The following is a 20,151-nucleotide window of genomic DNA, read 5'->3' as shown; positions in this document are numbered from 1 at the left end:
AAGTTTTTCGGCACAGCTCAAAAGATAGAAAATAAAAAGTAAAAGTGGCTTTTTATTTTAAGGATGTGGAGAGAAACTCCATGACCACTGGGATCTGCTTTCTCTGCTGGACACATGGTGTGGGGGCCATACATATAGCTTTGGTCTGGAGTGGTGCCTAAGGGGCATTACAGGTAGCCCATTGGAACTTATTTTGCGCCACAGGTAAATTGCCTAGGGCAGGAAAGATGACCTCAAGATAAAGCCCCTTGGTTCCGCCTCCCAGCCTCCTACAGCTGCAGCATCCCACTCAGGGCAAAATCCTTTCAGGAACAAAGTTTAAGAAAGAGCTGTCAATTGTACTAAATGTTGCAGATCTCAGGCCAGCAAAGGTCAGAACAAAATCCACTGGTCTCAGCATATTGTGTCACTAGACACCAAAATAAATAGAAAGTCAATGGGATTTGAGGTCAGACCAGAATTTAAAATCTGGTTCTGCCACTTACTGTAAAAGCATAACCTTGGACAAATTTAAAAACTTCTCCAAAATCTCAAGATACTCATTCTAAAATGGTGGCCATAATACCTACATTACATAGCTTTTATAAAGGTTTATGATAAGCAAGATAAAGTCACTATCCTCAAGTTGTTTTCATTCTAGTGAGAGAGTCAATAAGGGGGTGTACAAATAAATGTGCCACTTCAGGTAGTGGTCAAAAAAAAGCAGAAAAAAACAAGTTGTAGAAAAGAAGAGAAAGTAACTTAAGAAAGAGGTGGCTTCTATTCTAACCTGGTGCCATGTGACGGCCTCTCTGAGATGAGGCCTGTGAAATGGAACCTGAATAGAGGAGGAGAATGACATTCAGTGAAGGCGAAAGTCCTGAGGTGGGACTTGGCATGTTCCAGAGTATCAAGAAAGCCTACGTGACAAAACCAGACCAGAAAAGTATAGAAGGTGAGTGCAGAGAGGTGACTAGGTGATATGAAAGTAAAATTTAGTTTAAGAATTATAAGAAACCACTGGAGAATATTGAGCATGGAGGCGAGATTGGTGATTTATTTTGTAAACAGTGTTTGTGGTTTCTGTGGATGGAACGGAGAAAGGGGGCACAGTAAAAGCTATCACAGGTGCCAGGGCTGGGCCTGTGAGAGATGGTGCAGGCTGGGCTCCTGACACAGCTGTGAGACTTGGGCTGTATTCCAAATGTAGGTTCCACTGGGTTTGGTGGTGGACAGCAAATGGAGTGTGAGGATTTGAGTTTACCGGCTAAGTGAAAAGGGGTGCTGTTTCTTGATATGGAGAAGATACGTTATGAGTGGGTCTTTTTAAGTTTGGGGTACAGAATTAGAGCTAGTTCTGGACATGTTAAGTTTGAGAGGCCTGACAGACATCCAAATGTCGAGTCAATCAGGCTTTTGGGATTTAAAGGAGAGAATAGAGTCTAGAAATATATATTTGGGGAGTCTTTAGTACCATAGAAGTAGATATGGTCACTTAAGGTGAGAATGTAAATAAAGTGCCCAGGTTCTCCAACTTTTAAAGGTCAGAAAGAGAGACAGTAAAGAGGATGTGAAGAAACTGGTCAAAGAGGTAGGAACAAAACCAGACAAGTGTAGCATGGCACCTTAGAGACCAGGTTGTGGAAGTGTTTTCAGAGAGGAAGAGTAAACAGTTGTATCAGATGGTACAAAGACATGAGTATAATGGATGGGCTGTTGGCTTTGACATTCAAGAGAAAAATTATTTGCAATCAGGAAAAGAACAGTTTCCTTGAACTCATGGGAACAAAAACCTAATTGGAAAAGGATACATAGAGAGGGAAAGATAATGAATCAAACATACTCTTTTTTTTTTTGTCTTTTTTCCTTTTTATCAGTACCGGGCATCAAACTCACGACTGCCTGCTTGCAAGGCAGGCGCTTATGCCGCTGAGCTAAATCCCCAGCCCCTCAAACATACTCTTAATGTCTATAGATAGTTGCTGTAGGAACCACTCAAGTCCCTAAAAGTTTTATACAGAATTCAGGGTGTATATTAGAAAGTGTATCTTCCTAGAAGAGGAGCCACACCTGTCATCAGATATTTAAAGGTGAGGTATGACACCATAAACCCTGATCCAGAAAGTCTAGTGACTGGCTCAGGGTCACCAATACTGAGAGTTTACTGGAACCTTCTCTGGCTACTGGTTCCTGTGTTCTGGCTATGAATATGAGGCATCTAGCCTGCACATGTGGGCTCAGTCAGGTGCATTAAATGCTTGGGTGAGAGGTAATACTGGATATTTGAATACAGGCTATCTTTATGGAAATTTATTGTGTTTACTGAGGGGAAAACATTTGAAATTGTTTTATTAGCTAACAGCATAGGGTTCTCTATGTCTACTATTTTTCTGGTTCAGCTTCAGTACAGCCTCTAGTTTCAAACCTGAAATAAAACAGGTTTCTGAGGTTTACTCATTTCTATTAGATAAGGATTCAGAACCTGGTCTGCAAGAAAAGATTCTCAGATTCTCAACATCAACAAAGAGAGGAGAGGAGAGGAGAGGAGAGGAGAGGAGAGGAGAGGAGAGGAGAGGAGAGGAGAGGAGAGGAGACAGAGAGACAGAGAGACAGAGACAAAGAGAGACAGAGAGAGGAGACACAGAGACAGAGTTTTTTAAAATCATATATTCCATCAGATGAAAATGGAATTGGGGGGCAGACATGATGACACACACCTGTATTCTTAGAGCTGGGCAGGCAGGAGAATTGCTGCCCTTGAAAGAGGAAGAAACTGATCATAATAGATCACTTCAGCTACTCCATTCCCAAGTGAGGATGGAGAGGCAACTACTGACCTTCAGTTTGGTGAGTGAGCTCATTGACTGTACCTTTATTTTATTTATTTATTTTTATTTAAAGAGAAAAAAGAAAGGACATAAAAAACAAAGCAGTAAAAGGGTACAAGTAATACAGAATTTCAAGAAAAAAATATACAGTAAGAAATCACTAGTTAATAGGTTACATATTGTCTTCCTAGAAACAGTTGTCCAAATTATAAAATTAAAGCATATAATGTGGACATTCATACAGTTATATCAGAGACAGTTCCATTCAATGATCCAACAAAAGCTCAGTAATATGGTTTTCCATCCTACACACTCAAACATACCTGTGGTTATATCCCTTAGTCCACCTTCCTTTCCTCTCTTCTTACACTAACAATTACACTTTTTGGGTTTTATTACCCCCACAGTTCTTATTACTTTTTTGGAAGAGAATAAAACGAAACGTGACTAAACAAAACAGAGTCAGTTAGAACAGAAGGGTGGGCATAGTACATGATGCAAAAATAGAATACCAGGTGATCAAAAGTGGTTACCATTGTGCCTCTTGCTATTTTTAAATTGAGTTGCCTATATCATCAGGTATAATAGAATTAATCAAAATACTACAGAACAAGACCAATAAAACCTACGCTGGAGACCTTACAGGACTTCAAAAAAAAAGATAATAGTCAAACCAAAATGGTATCATAGTATATCTTACTGCCTTCAAAGTGTTGCCTATACCCTCAACATTGACACTATCAAACAAAATAGAATATAGAATAATCAGACAGAACAAGATGGGGAGAGCAATACTGGGGTTCAAATCAGGTTAATAGGAAAACAAAAAAGTTACTATAATATGTCCTGCTATTTTTAATTTAGTTTTCCCTTAATTAAAAAAATGAGAGAAAATAGATTAATTTAAAAAAGGGGGGGGGAGGTTGAGATAAAAGAGGACATTGTAACAGAACAACACAGGTCAGAACCGAACAATTTAAGCATCATTGTGTTTCACCACCAGATAATCTAACATAATAGTAGTTGCCACAGTGCCTCTTTCCTTGAATTATTTGAGTGTAACTTCGTATGCTACAGCATCAAGCATATCAAGACAATGTGAAGCCATTCAAGAGAATGAAAGAATTACAGGGTATTTAGAACCAGCTAATAGAAAATGAACAACGGTTTCTATATTATCTCTTTGCCTATAAAAAATTTTGTTTATACTATTGCATATAGTGAAATATAGTAAGATACAACATGTTAAAACCAGTGGAAACAGTTGTACCATAGCTTGATGGGACTTCAAAACAAGATGATATTAAATCAGCACTAGCTTTTATGCTGTGTTGTTTTCTTCAAAATAGCTATTCGTACTATCACAGATACTAAAATCGAACAACCCAGGTTAAAATCATTGCAATTAATGAGTGAAAACATTATATGGCTTCAAACCAATATGATTGGGAATCATGATTACAACATACTTTTATGTATTCTTATCATTTCTTACACTAGGAAAACTATTCTGTATTTATACATGTGAGTTTGATTTATTTTACTTATGAGTATGGTCTCAAGTTGCGTCCATTTATTTATAAATGTCTCAATGTGATCGTTCTTGATAGTTGAGTAGTACTCCATTTTATAAAAATACCACAACTTTTTTTATCCATTCTTCAGTTGATGGACACTTAGGTTGTCTCCAAGATCTGGCTATTACAAATTGTGCTGCTATAAACATGGGTGCACATGACTGTACCTTTAGAAGTAGAAACTGAGTTCATGCTTGGACAGTAAAATCATTGCCCCTGTAAGATATATAGCAGTCATTTATTGAGTACAAAGCACTTCGTATCCATCTCTTCCATGTCCTACAATAATCCTTCAAAGTAGATATTATTATCCCCATTTTGAAAATAAGTAAACAGACATCCTGGCGTGAAATACCTTACTCAGAGTTACACACTTAGAAGTCATAGACGTGAGACAAAAACCCTCTCCTCTCTGAACCCAAAGAGTTTGCTTCTTGTTCTAACTTTTGAAGAGAGATCAAGTGTCAGTGACAATGACAATGATAGTAGGTAATCCTGGATCCATGCGGAGTCTTCAGCATTAAAATCTGCAGGTTCAGAAATCAGAAAAGTAACTTAGAGCAATTAACATGAATTCACTGACTTACTTGACTTGTATTGTGATTTTCTGTGCAGAAATTTACAAAATGTTTGCTGAGTCTCAAAACATAAGTAAGTGATTTTAAGGTGTGAGACACAACCCAGTACAAATCATTAGTAAGATTTCTTAAATAGTATCAGGATGCAAAAACCTATAATTTGCTATGTAGCAATGTGTGGACATCATTTTCCAAGCAATTTGCTATGTGTTTTAAATGCAGGATTTAGTGAGTTTTTGCTTATTTCAAGAAGGATTGAGTAGAATTGGCTTGTCGCTTCTAGAAGATTCTTGAATATGTTGTATGAAGTAATAGAGAATTTTTGATTTTCTTTTCTGTGGAACATTTCCATTTACTGCAAGAATTAAGTCATAATCCATAGGGTTGGCTGAATAAATTCTGTATATTAAATTTTTATTTATCTTGCATCCTTTGTCATGTTAAATGTGTAGCTATACTGGCTTTTGTGTATTTGTTTAACTGCAAATATATAAAAACACCTTAGAGGCTTAATTGTATGGGGGAATAAATAAATGTATGAAATGAAATAAAAGATTAAATAAATGACAAAGATCTTGCTTGGAGTGCTTTGATGAATTAAACAAAACTCCACCCCAATAACTGAAAAATATATTCATCAAATAAACATTCAAGAAACACTTTGTGCTAAAAAGGAGAATACACTAATAATCATCATCTTGCTTTTGAAAATATTGACAGTGGCCCTGGAAAGAATTTGGAGCATTAAAAAGAATCTCCCTGTGGGTGGTGGAAAGCCAGGACTACTGAACAGAAACAGTTTACTGCCGCAAGCCAAGTACTATTCGAGGCACGGAGGACTGAGAAGTAAGAACCTGATGCCCCTAAGTTCTACAGACACTCCTGAGGGTATTTTGCAGTTTTGTTTAAAGGTTGCAGTCAAAACGCAAACTCCCCTAGACTGCTTTCACTTAAGTGACTTTTTGTTTAACTACATTATGTCACTATGGAAGTCAAACAACTAACTGAAGTGTTCCCAGAACACACGTAATACCAGCACTCCTGACATTTTCTTTACTTGTCTGCAAAAGACTTTCTAGCTCATGGCCAGCCTGTGTGTGTATGTACAGACAGGAGGATCTTACATTCCTTTTCTTCTAGATGGATGATCTTTGTTTACAGCGAAATGACGAAAAGCATACGAGGGAGTTAAGAATAAGGCAAGGCCTTGCTTGGGTCCCTTATTTCTCCAAAATATTGCTCCTCAGCAGACATATATCTTGGAACAAAACATTGCTCTTTTCTTATTGTCATAGCAAGTGTCTTCCAGGGTCATTTGTAGCAGGATATATGGAAAGAAGTCTAGACATAGAATCACAGTATCCAAATAATGTAGAAATATGCAGCTGGGTACATGAGGTCCCAAAATCTATCTACTAGCAGTGATAACTCTAAATGAAAAGAAAGGAGTCAAAGCTAAATGTGTATACTTTCAACTAAGACATAAATTAAAATGGCAAACAATAAGTACTGCTTATTGTAGATTCTTAATATGTATAGCAATATTCAATATTCTATTTCATTTTTACAATAATATGAAACAAGCATGACTTACTTTATAGTTAAGGAAAACAAAGTACAGAAAGTCTGAATAATTTAGCCAGCACCAATGAACTAGTGAGTAGGAGGAGTATGGGGATTTGAACCCAGACAGCCTGTTTCCAGAGTCTGCAGTTTTAACTGTGAGGCATAGCTGCATCCCTGAGCTAAATAGCACCTGGGATCTGGGGTGTGTGTTGGACCTTAAGAGAAATGAGAACCCTGAAAAAGTGTCACTAAGGATAAGGCATGGACCTATGGGATGTGAGGTCAGTGGCAGGAAAATATAGTCACTGAGAAACTGAGAAAGTTAAAAACCAAACCAAAACTTATTACTAAGTTTAGGTAGCAAACAGGAACCAGTTATGGAGACTTAAGTAATAATAAAGTAGTCCACTTACCATGAGGCAAGAATGGCAGTAAATGTTTTATGGAGTTATGTAAGCCATATGATCATTTGAGATGAGGATTATAATCTTCATTTTTCAAGTAAGAGAACTGAGAAATAGAGATGTTACATTGCCTAAAATCTCGTATCTAGCAGGTAATGGAGTTAAAACTATAAACCCTTTGACCTAAAGTTATGACCTTAACCATGTGGCAGCCAGACAGTATAGTAACTGGGCAGTATGGTTGAACAGGCACAGATGCCAGTGCTCTGGGGCTGGGGGATCAGGGTTGGGAACTAGGAGGCACCCATGCTCATAATCCACAAAGATCTCATTTTTCTGGAGTAATGGTTGATTTGACCCAAATCTGGGCCACTTTCCTACTGAGGGGATGTTCACCTGAATTTTCATCACATTTTGTGAGATCTCATTTACAGTGAGTATATTCGTCATTCCAAGAAAACTCACAAAACTATTTAAAGATGGATCATTTTCTAAATTCATATTATAAGACTGACTGAAGCATAAAGTACTTTTATTGAAGATATGAGCATCCAGTAAGTTATCCAGTTCATCAGTTGGGATTATATGCTAAATGAATAAGCTTGATTTTGACTATGAGTGCATTTTTTTCACCCAGACAGTTCAGGAGAGACTAGTTGCTGGCTCCCCATTATGGCTAACCCATCCAGACTAAATTGCTAGCATACAATAGAGTCATACCCCATGCCATACCTTAATGGTGATCACATTATAATATATGTGTTTGATGTAGCCTCACTTCTGTAGGTTACCAGGTAGATTTTTGCCATATAATATCAACTGCTACTATTTGCTATATAATCACAACTTGTCAATTTATATGAATCAGACCTATGACTAAAAATTATGACACTTCTCATTATCAATGAAAAAAGAAAGATACTATGCACAAGATATATTAGAGGAGCAAAATCCATAGCTAATTTTAAAAAATTGTTCATAGGAATTCATGCACTATCAAAAGGTGCATGTCTCTTCCTCATCATGAAGGTAGGGATGATGTCTCTTCCTCATCATTTTCTGGCACTTAGCATGGTGCCTGCAACAGTGGATGCTCAATTCCATTTTTTATGAAAAGAACCAGTGAATGAGTGAGCTAGAAAATATTTGCTGAATTCAGTTTTATGGTCAAGATCTTTTTGCTGCTAACCGACACATACTTTCCTCTTCTCAAAAGTAGATTTCTGTATCTATTAAACAGAATACAAACACTGGGGAGGCGGAACCTACTATATTCAGTGTGTACATTATGAAAAGTTGTATATATTTCATATATATCTTGGCATCTTGGAATTAATAGTTTGAGATGTTTTCTGTGAATTATAATATTTCCAGAGATTTCTCCCATAAAGTAACTCTCAGGAGGATAATTTCATTGAAACATTTGTTTATATATTCTTTTTTTTTTTTACTCTAGGATAAGATGAATAGAATGTCTGACTGAGAAGGAACCTCTTTCTCTTAGTGTTTGAAGAACACTGAAGAAACTCAAGCTTGTTTCTAAATTTTAGATGTGTAGGGAAAAAGTACATTAATCTGAAAAATCTATAAATTAACCCAAAGTAATGAAAGATGATTGGTAAAGTGTTCTAAGTGCTCATGAATAATGCACAATTGTAATAAATTGAGCTTCTAGTTCAGCCTATTTTAATGAATTGGTGGTGAAGCAGAGACAAGCGTCTTTTCTTCAGGCATTGTAATTCTTAACCCTTTACTACAATATAATGCGCTAATCCATCTAAAAACAGAAATAAATGCAGGTATATATAGTGCTTAGTAATGACATAGATGAAAAAACTCTCAGAAAGTCATTTTTATACCAGCTCATGCTTTCTGTAGAGTTTGTTTACTAATATAGAGGAGCCAGGAAATTTATAAAGATATGTTTATTGCATTTTAATAATAATTTTAGGTTAAAAAGAGATTTAAAAGTATAAAATAAAAACCTTGCTTTTCAAAGTAATATATATGCATTATAGAAAATTGGAAAATAAAGAAATATAAATGCAAAACATCCCTTATTTGTAAACTAATTTCTAGAAACAACCATGACAACATGTAAATATATTTTTTCTATGCAGATTTTACTTTGCCTATTTAAAATCATACTGTACAATGTATATAGTTATTATCCCTTTTAATATAATATGTAATTTCCCATTTTTAATTGCACAAAAATTGTTTATATATTTGTACTAAATGTTTATTATATTTTCTGGATATTTGGGTTTTCCCAATTTCTCATTTAATATATCCCTTGTGATTCATTCATACCCCTTCTCCCTACATACACACTTAAAAAGTTCTTTTGTTTATCCCAGCAAGATACATAGTACATGTACAATCACAGCTACTTAAGACACTGAGGGAGAAGGATTGCAAGTTTGTTTTTAAAAAAATTTTTTTAAAGAAAGACCAAAACAGGAAATGGGTAGAAATAATACATACATTCAGAGAAAAAATAAACAGTAAGAAATCACTAGTTGATGTTTACATACTGTACTCTTACAAATAGTTGTTCAAGATACAAAAGTGTAACATATAAAGTGGGAATTCAAACAGTGAGACTGCGAACCATTCTGTTCAACGACCCAACAAAAACTTAGTAATATGGCTATCAATCCTATACACTTAAACATACATGCAGTTATCCACATCTTCATTTATGTTGCGATTAAACAAACTAAAGCAGGCTAAAGTCATTCTGAACAAAGAATAGTAGTATTGCTGGATTTCACATCATGACATTCCGGGATCAGCACTGGGTACTGTAGTGTCTTCTCTTTTTAAATTTTATTTAAAGAAAGACTAAACAAAATAGAAAATTGGTAGAAATAATACATACTTTCAAAGAAAAAAATAAACAGTAAGAAATAAGTAGTTGATGATTACAGATTGTCCTCTTACAAATACTTATTCAAGATACTAAAGTGGAGCATATAAAGTGGGGATTCAAACAGTGAGATTGTAACCAGTTCTGTTCAACTATGCAACAAAAACTTAGAAATATGGTTATTAATCCTACTTAAACATACATGCAATTATCCCTATGTTCAATTATGTTGAGATTGAACAAACCCAAGCAGGCTAATATCACTCTGAACAAAGAATACTATTGCTGGGTTTCACATTGTGACACTCCAGGATCAGCACTGGGTACATTAGTGTCTCTTTTTCTTCAAAGTATCTGTTAATTTTATCATGTGTCATAAGATCAGTTCTCATAAACTGTTTATAGATTCTACACATGCTTAAGTCTTAACATATATTTCTATCCTTTCTATATTAGAGGGAGAAACAAAACAAAGCAAGACAAAACAAAACATATTCCTATAAACACATGAAATGAAAAAGACATATAAGACTGTTATATAAGGAGTTCTACCATAGTTCCTGTGTTGTCTCTTGTTATCGTCAATAGAATTGGCTATATCATCAGACATAGTATAATTGAATATATCAGTACACAACAGTATTAATAAAAACACAACTTTGTATATTGTATAAAAGTTCAAAAACAGGCAGTTATCAAACCAGAATGTCTATTGTAAAGTCTTGTCATCTTCAGTGTAGTTGCCTTTACTCTCAGACTTGATACTGTCAATCATATCAGTTTTGAATAAAATCTGTCAATACTAAACAGCAATCTAACAAACCAGATTTAACAAAGATCAGTCATGATAAAACAAGTCATACAGGACTCCAGATTAAGTTAATAGGAAATTAAAGATGATTACTGTGCTATATCCTGATGTTTTTGGGATAGCTGTCTGTTCCCTCAAATCTAATGCAAGTAAACAAACTGGGATAGAATAAAATCTATCAAAAAAAGAATAAAATCTATCTAAGTAGAGTGGTGCAAGTAATGTGGGTTTTAAATCCTGATACACTATTAACAATATCTTCTGCCATCTTTTTAAAGACTCTCCCTCCCCTTTCACTTCCCCAGGGTACATTGTACATTTTTGGGTCTCACCAAGACCCTTGATTTTAAATTGGGAGGCGCAAACCTGCTCTTTATCTAAGTGTTTCCAAACCTTCTGTCTCTTGGACTTGATCTCTAATTGTATTCCTTCACCTAGTAAAGCTTGTCTTTCCAACCTATCCACAAATAGTGGTCTAGTTGCCCCTATTACTCTCTAGTTTCTGTCACATAGAGCATTATTTTCTCATATTTGATTTTCAGTACATGTACTCTTTTTCATGTTAATTATATTTCCTATAAATAGCATCTCAGTGGACCCTGCCTTCTGATCTACTCCATGTGTGGTTCTTTTTGTTTAATTTAGTGTATCAAGGCCATCTATATTAGAGATTATAACCAACCTTCTCTGCCTCATTTCTGTAATGCTTTTTTTTGCCATCAATTGTCTGCTTGTCTTCTTCATTCTGTATTCTGCTCCATTTATTGAGGCTTCTCTGCCACTGTTCCTGGAATCCTAGTAATTTTCTCTCTTTCTCTAGAATGACCTGCAGTATTCTCTGTAGAGTTGGATTGGTGGTTGCGAATTTCCCACGTTCCTCTTTGTCTTGGAAGCATCTTGTTTCTCCATTCATTTCTGGAGGCAGTTTAGCAGGGTATATCAATCTGGGTTGGAAGTTATTTTCTTTCAGGGCTTGGAATTTTTCACTCCAGGCTCTTCTTGACTTGATGGTTTGTGTAGAAAAGTCTGCCATGATTCTGATGAGCCTTCCTTTATAGGTTATCTGTTTCTTGTCTCTAACAGCTTTTAATATTCTGTTTTTATTGAATTTCTGGGATCTTGATTATTGTATGCCTGGGTGTAACTCTGTTTTAGTTGTAGGTGGCTGGAGTTCTGTATGCCTAATATATCAGAATATCATTTCCTTTTCTTATGTTTGGAAAAATTTCCTTAATTATTTCTGTGAATAGCTTTTGTAGTTCCTTTGTTTGTACCCCTGCTTCTTCATTCACATTCTTTATTCTCAAGTTAAAGATCCTCTTGTCATCTTCTAGCCTTTGTATTGTTACTGCTTGTTTCCTTGTGATTTTTAAAAAGTTTTTCCTTTCATATTCTCACATTGCAAAACTGTCCTCCAGTTTGGATAATCTATCCTTAGTTTCTTTCAAGTTGATTTGCCATCTTTCCATAAAGCTTTTAATTTCCTGGTGATCTCTTTGAATCTGCTCCATGTATTCTATATTTTTTTATATTCTTCATCAAATGGTTCTCTCCTTTGTTTCAGTTCCTTTCTTCCATCTGTGTCTGCTTGAGGAGTGCTTAGCATCTTCTTATATCTTGCTTTAATTGGCTAAATATTTCACTTTTGAGGTCCTGAAGATATCTCTTTATGTCCACTGGTGCTGTGTCTGATATTGCATGTTTGCTATTCTCATTCTCCTTTGTATTTACCTGTCCTGGGTTGATGTTCTCAGGGTTGGGACCTGGAGACTTTTTGTTGTTGCTTTCTCTTCCCATCTTTTTTGTTTCTTTCAGGAGGCCCTACTTTCTTTCTTTGTTGATTACAATTCTTCTGAGCATGCTGACTAGGTGACCCTTCCCACTTCAGTGTGCTAGTGAGTTGCAAACAGGGGCAGCATATGTTGGCCCCTTCCCTTCAGATCAGTCAAGCTGCCGAGGCCTACACTATATTACTGTGTGCTGCCTCCCCTCTGGGTCAGTCAAACTTCTGAGGCCTTCTGCATTAGGGTACACTGCCACCATAGGGAATTGATTTCAGATAACCTATTGGGTCTCAGCCAGGTCCCATGACCCAGGCCTAGTTCACTCTACCAATCCTGTTCGGGAAGGGAACAACTGACTGAAGTCACTGCTGCCCCTTGTACTTGCCAGTCCTGCCCAGTCCCATAATGTCATCTGCCAGAGCCCCCCTTTCTGTGGAATGGCTCCACTCCTGTCACTCACCACAGGCTGATGCAGGCTCCCCACCAGCTCAGCTGTCCATTCAGCTGGCTGACTCTCGACTTTAGTGTGACTGTGCCTCCAGTGAGTTGAAGTCGTGAGACCTCGGATGGCTTGGCAAGTCTCCCACTGCAGCAGGAGCACTGAACCTTTAGCTGTTCCAATAATAACACTGGGACTGTACGTTCAATTGGTTCTTCTCACCTTAGTTTCTTCTTGGGATGAGAGAATTCACCCCCTTCTGTTTGGGGTTCCTCACACTGTATTATGTTAATTGTAAGTTGACTATCTCAGGGAGCTTCAGTAGCCAGCTGTTATCTGCCATCTTTTCGGATTGCAAGTTTGAACCCAACCTGGCAATTAAGAGCCTGTGTAAAAGTCAGAAGAAAAGGCCTGGAGTGTAACTCAGTGGAGGGCTCAAACACACACACACACACACACACACACACACACACACACACACATAATATTTCTTCTAGTATTGAATAGTATTCTGATCACTTTTCTTTGTAGGGTAAATTCATCTTAATACCTCTTCATTCTCAAGTTCATTACTATTTTTGATGTAATAAATCAAGTATAGTCAACAAGGATTTGTTGACTGGGTATGTCCTGCCCCTGCTTAAAAATATTTACCCTGTGAAACAGTCAATAATCTCGTGAGTCAAACTTTTCCAAGCTTAATATAAAAATTTCCATTTGGTTAATGAACACTAGATGAGCTTCTATGCCTAAGACAGCTCCACCTACCACCATGTTTATGGAACTGTTTTTACCATTGGCTGTTTCAAAATAATATTTGCCAATGGCTAAAACTGAGGGGTTACATCTTCACTTAATCATAAAACATTAAAACTACCTTGAGTTATGGCAAAGTATTTAGTATTCTTACAAATCTAAAAATCTTTAACTTCTAAAAACTCTCAACATTGGCTTTTTACATGTGTAGTAAGATGCCACACAAAGAGGGCAATGCAGGGGAATACTGACTTTCACCCATCCCATTTGAAATATCCTGTTCCTAGCTGGGTTCCCAGTGTGACTTTGTAAACATGCTCAAGGATTTCCTTTCTCACTTCCACTTTACCTTTGCCAGTAAACAAGCTCCCACCCTCTTCACTGTTTATTTTGAACTTTACTGCCTGAGCTCTGAATCGTCCCTTTCTGACCAGCCTCTAAGACTAACAAGGACCGAGCTCATGTCACTGTGCCCTTGCTTGTATTTCTTTCTTATTCTACTCTCGGTTTCTGGCTTTTTGCAGCTCATTACTGTACTGCAATGCCCTGTTGCATATTTTCTCAAGTGGATATATGTGCAGGGTTTTGGGGGCCAGCATTATTTATAATAATAAGTTTAGAAGCCCACCTAAATGCCCAGTGTAAGGGATGGTTTAAAAGTTATACTATGGTGCAATATTTTGCTTTGTCTTTCAATTCAATCAACTTTTAAAATTTCTAAAAGGCATTTTTTTAGATGAAACTTCTAAAACCAGAATTAAAAGGACACTTCTTTAAAAATAACAAAAAATAGCAATCCTAAATCAACATTTTCATACACAGTAATGAAATATACTAAAAGCATTCTGAAACCAAAAATAAAACAAAGATATTTTATTTCCAAAGGTGTCTGCAAACCATTTGCTTTCATTCTTCATTGTGTACACCTCCTGACTCCGGATCCTAAGGCTTTCTTCCGTTTCTGCTAGAGATACTTACTGGTAATACAGGGTATATACCTCTTGCTTAATTTGGCCAATAGTCATCACAAAAGCATCTGTGAGCCACATAGATTGAAGATTAAAAGTAGAAAAAAAATGAGGAAACTGTTTCTTTACAGTTATATCAGGTGAGGCAACTTTTTTAAAACAATTTTTTAGTTGTATTTTTAAGACTGATTTATCTTATCACATCCCTTGTCTCACAACTGCAATGTTTACAAGATGGAAATTATATGAGGAGGTTTTTGCTTTTGTTTTAATAAAAATACATGTTTCACGTATTTTATAGCTCACATTTTTCACTCAGCCATCCATTATGACCTTTTGCCTGTGTAACATCTGCTTGTCTAAACTGTCAAATTTTAATGGATATTTCCACCTTTCCATATCCATATAATAAAAAGAAAGCTTTTGGAGTTTCTTCATAGGTTTGTATTCTGGAAGGAATAAACCACAAGAACTTTGAATGAAAATAGGGTAATCAAATTCAGAGTCAATGCTGTCCATTTTAAGAATGCCAACCGCCTGATTTCCCAGAATGTTCCAGCCAGATTTATACCTGTCTAGACAAACATACACACATAAACACAGGGGTGGAGGGGAACTAGAGGGTGACATGGATGATGCTGCAGGGACATTATGCTAAGTGAAACAAGCCCAGCCACAGAGAGACAAAAGCTGCCTGATTCCTTTATATGAAGAATTTAAAATAGCTGACTAAATACATAGAAACAGAGAGAGGGATGGTGGCTGTCAGGAGCTCTGAGGGAGCAGTAGGAAAGGGGAGTTTCTAATCAACAGGACCAAAATTTTGGGGATATAGGATTTATATGTTCTGCATACCTGGTGAGCTTTGTGCCTATAAATAGCAATATTGTATTGCACACTAAAAAATCTGTTTCAAGGGTAAATCTCATGTTAAAGTTCTTACTATAATAAAATAAAATGTTAAAGCAAGAGATTGAAATGCTGATTAAACTTCTGTGTCCACGAACAGATTTTATTAACTGTGGTTTCCCATATTAGTGGTATGTTTCACAATGGAGAGGCTCCTTTGTTTTTTTCTGGCTCAATTATAGTTCTTGCTTGGAGCATGTGCATAGGCTGAAGAGCTTTCTTCTAGTTGTAATTCCACACTTCTCCTCCATAAGTAAAGCAGAGAAAGTAGAAACTATTGGGTGTACAATTCATATCTATCTTCCTTCCACAAGCGAAACATACTGCCCTTTAACGTCACATTTTTTTCCTGACAGTCTGCAAAACCTTGCCGAATAAATGGTAAAGGAAAATGAGAAGGTTGCAAAGATAGGCGCTAAAAGACACTTGCTCTGACAGTGACCCTTGATCAATACAGAGTAACAAAGGATACAGTGGTAAGGCAATCCAGGAAATGTCACACCAACAGGCAGGTGGGCCAGGTTATTGAAGGGTAAACAGGCTCGCAGTAACTGGATGACAACCTTTGAACTCGGGCCTGCAATTGTTTTACAATATAATTTAATTTCATGTGGTGAGTATGCTAGCTGACAAGTCCTAGAGGGCAGGGTTATTCATCTGTTTGCTTAGTTACATACTCCGTGCGCCTAGTATTTAACTAGCAAAATTTATAGCTTTTGTAGGTTGTAAAACCAAACAATAGCTAACCCTAGCATAACTCTGCAAATATTAATAAAGAAAAGTCTCAGTGCTGCTTGGCTAGGAAATACTTTAGAAATAGCTCTGCAAGCCTGATAACAACAAAGGGGTCAGGCTGTAATATGTAAAAGTAAAGAAATGCTAAAGAATTTTATCTTTTAAAGGAGCACAACAAATTTTAGGACCATTATGTCAAATCTTAGCTATCCATCAGTATTTCCCAAACTACAAATTGGAAAATGGAAGCCAGGAGAGCTTTCTCCATAGGGGAAGGATGCTGTAGAAGAGAGCAATGGTGGGTTTTCCAATGAGTGCACAGGCTATTTCTACATTCTTCAAGGAAGAATTATTGCTATTTCCCTGCCACTTTGGATGATCTAAGAAATCCAGTCTGAACAGTGAGCTCAATCAAGAAAGAAGCTTTCTTTTAATGTATGCTCAATGGTGCTACCAGGACAGAGGCAGGTCTTACAATGCAGTTAGACAGCCAGGATAATGAGTCAAGGTCTACGTCCTCTCTCTTCCTCTCTCTCTTCCTCTTTTCCCTCTCCCTCTCCATTTTACTCTCTTGCCTTCTTCCTCTCTTTTCTTTTCTTTGCCTTTCCTTCTCATGCTCTCTTTTTTCCCCTCTCTTTTTCTCTCCCCCTCTTAGAAAAACCAGCAGTGTGTAAAATTCCACTAAGCAACAAAGATCACATACACACCAAAGGTCATTTTGGGTGTGGTTGAAAATAATATTATTCATCATTACTAATGTGATTTCACCCTTATAGATTGTTCAAGACTTCTGGGCTGTGTTTACTTGGCCACGGAAAACTGAACTTGGAACTGCAATATTTGGCTGTCCCACTCCTTTGAATTTTTTTTATCTCTATTTTCCAACAATTTTACCAACGATCTCTGTTTTACCAACAATCATTTACATGTCCCTAATTTTGTTCACTTTGCTCCAAAAAGTATTTCTTAGTACTTGCAAGTCCCCCAGTCCCTTTCTAGAGGAAGGATCTACAGGAAGGGGTGTGATAGAACCTAGTCAGATTTGCTGTTCTAGTCTGATTGGCTGCTTGGGAGAGATTTATTGGTTAAGGCTGAATTACCTGACTTGTAGGGAAAGCATATCTTCTTTCCTTTTTTTTTTTTTTTTTTTTTTTGAAGTATGCCCTGGGTTCATGTGAGAAACAGGGTCCAACAGAGGGAGAGAGAAGAAAATCAAGAACTGATCTTTCAGACACAGAGATGCCTGCCTTTCTGCTGGTGGCTTTGAATTTAGGTATAGCCAAACTCTGATGCGGGGCATGTGTCTGGGTTTGTGTGAGTTTCTGAGATGGTACAGAACTTCGGCTCACTCATTTGACTAAAGATGAGTAAACTGGGATGCAGGAATGGGGTGATGCTGATAAACCTGACTTAAATATGGAGAGGCCAAGGTGACACTTGTCATTTTTACCCTATATCTGGGTATAGTATTAATCTTAGTCATCTTTTATAGCTCAAAGTCCTTATTACCACCCTGAGTGCAGAAATTAAATTACTTCACCAGTGCCCTATGAAATATAAAATTAATAGGAATATTCTGTCATTTATCTTTTAATCTATTTTATAAACATTCTCTAGGCATGTGCCAGGTGCTTACTGTGATATGTGGATATTTATCTCAATCTCAGAATAATTTTCTTTTAAATCTCACATTCCATAACTTTTTCATGTGACTGAGAATAATCCATTTTAGAAAAAGTCAGTTTATTTTTTTAAAAAAGAAGAGTTAAACCCTTGAAATATTTAAAATATCATGCAAATATCTCTGACTTTAACCAAATCTCACCATGTACATTTTCTTGATCATCCAAACTTCATTGATTGCTTGTTTCTTCAAGTAAATGTACAGGAAGAACATGAGCACACAAAGTGTAAAACCCTAAAGAAAATATAATGAGTTCTCTGACTAACTGTTGCTTCTTAGCCTTTTGGCTAAGATCAAGTGTAGTATCAGACTGACTGACTGTGACAGTTTCTTTCAGGGTCAGTAAATTATTTCATTTGAGTACAAAAAGAGCTTATAGATTTGTGTTAGAGTTTTTGTTTTGTTTTTACTTTAAGGATTTAGTAGTGACTTGGACAATAAATTATACATTGCTGTTATCTCGTACAATTTCTAATAATTTTTAAACTATTCTTACCATACTTATTTGCCCAATTATACAGTTAAAAAATTGTGCCTGACAAAGGAAACAATCATTACCTCCTTGCTTTTCAAACCATATCTGTTCACTGGCTTCTCACCATTTCTCACTAAATACACAATAAGAGGGACTTTGAACCACCTTTATCTCTTCTCGAGGGAAAAAAAATGAAAAGTATATACTTAACAGGTCAGGGTTCAGTCACAGAAATCTCAAGTCCAACTAATAATGAAGCCTCCTTGGAGGTAGCCTGGCTCTCACAAAATTCAAGCTGACAGAGATTTGTTCTGGCTGGAAATCGAGATAATCAGAACAAACCAACTCACTGTCTGATGAGCAGTGTAGTGTAAGCTTAAGATGACCCCAGTATGCTAGCAAGTGAACCATTTCCCTGGGGAAAAACAAAGAGTAAATTTGAATTTTCGGTACCAGAGTTGGCTGGGTTCTTGTGCTCACAAAATTCTGCCTTATGTCAGGGTTTCAAACCGTGTGGATCACCCTGGCACATTGCGAACTGATTGTTTATTCTCCTTGACAAATTGAGCCCTGTGTTACGGAGATTTTGTACTGCTGGAGCAGCCCTCAGAATACAAAAACCTTTCTTTACACCTGCCCTTGCTTTATTCTTAAACTGAAAGCAAAAAGTCTGTGCAACGTTTTTCAGAAACCGAGGAGACTTCAAATGCACAAATCAATCATTTATTGATATTAAATTAGAATGAATCATGGAATGTCTATATTTCTAAGTGATTCAGAATTCATTTAATCCAACCTCTTCATCTCAAAAATCGTGACAATTCCTTTTGTGTGGGTAATAGATATATTGTTGCCTGCCCCACATCCTCTGCCTATTCTTTAAACACCAACACCTCACTTTTTCCTTTGCAGGTCTACCTTCCGTCCATTTTTGTCCCATGAGGATTAGATGGGGCCGATGTTACCTTTGGCTCCAGAGGAACATCTGAAAAGAGGTCACATCTCTAGACCATATCGATTGCTTGAAGAATGAGCTCCTGGTGCAGGGTGGGCCCAAAAGAACAACTTTGATGAAGAGCTTGATACCATAAGAGTTCTATTGTGATTTTTTTCCTCTTTTGGAGACAGAGTCTCACTATGTAGTACAGGCTGGTTTCATATTCCCTATGTGGACTAGCCTCCCCTTGAATTTACAATCTTCCTAGCTCTCCCTCACAAGCACTAAGATTACAGATGTGCCACACCATGCTTGGAAGTTACAGGGAATCCTAAATTCACAGTAAGTCATTTATACAGCCAAGATCTCTTTATACCTAGCCACTTTCTTTAGGGGAACAGATATTGACAGTTTCAGTAATACATTAAAAGCATTCATTTATCCAATGAGTATTCATTAAGGTGTTGCATACTGCTATTAGATGCTTTATTCAGGGCTATGGATGGAGTCATGAATAAAAGAGCTACAATCCCTGACCTCTAATAGTCTGAAACATGTATATGTTTGAAAGCACTCAGGAGGGCCATGTAAACTACACTAGATGTGAGCATGTGAGTGTCCAGTAAGGCTCCCTAGAGAATGTTACTAGTCTGCTACATACCCCTGGATTTATTCTTTAATGTACTTCCTCATCCTCAAGGCTTCAGCTTCTTTTCATTTTACATCTGAATTATTGTTGTTTCCCAACTGAACAATATACCCCCACTCTTATTTTGGTTTTACCCAACTTACCTTCAACTGATGACAGATTTTTTTTCTTAGAAATTTTTTACTGCAGTTGTATAGTAT

General features: G+C 36.7%; 1 protein-coding gene across 5 annotated transcripts in view; it reads left to right on the top strand.

Annotated features, from left to right (window-relative positions):
• Piwil4 (piwi like RNA-mediated gene silencing 4) overlaps positions 1–20,151 on the top strand; it is an 85,966-nt gene that overhangs the window by 7,021 nt on the left and 58,794 nt on the right. The window contains exons 3-4 of one of the 5 annotated variants that reach the window (XM_013151138.3): positions 5,683–5,808; positions 19,278–19,838. The exons of 3 other annotated variants lie outside the window; for them this stretch is intronic. In XM_013151138.3, the coding sequence (XP_013006592.2) occupies positions 5,683–5,808; positions 19,278–19,354 (203 nt within the window). In that variant the 3' untranslated portion in view covers positions 19,355–19,838. Of the gene's footprint in view, positions 1–5,682; positions 5,809–8,388; positions 15,532–19,277; positions 19,839–20,151 lie in introns of those variants that run through there. One more of the 5 variants, XM_063256217.1, reaches the window with a different exon arrangement.

Source organism: Cavia porcellus, unplaced genomic scaffold (genome assembly GCF_034190915.1).
Source record: "Cavia porcellus strain 051 isolate PalLab524CR breed Dunkin Hartley unplaced genomic scaffold, mCavPor4.1 scaffold_9, whole genome shotgun sequence".
Taxonomy (NCBI): domain Eukaryota; kingdom Metazoa; phylum Chordata; class Mammalia; order Rodentia; family Caviidae; genus Cavia; species Cavia porcellus.
The sequence above is the reverse complement of the archived record's forward strand: the minus strand, read 5'-3'. Positions and strand labels throughout refer to the sequence as shown.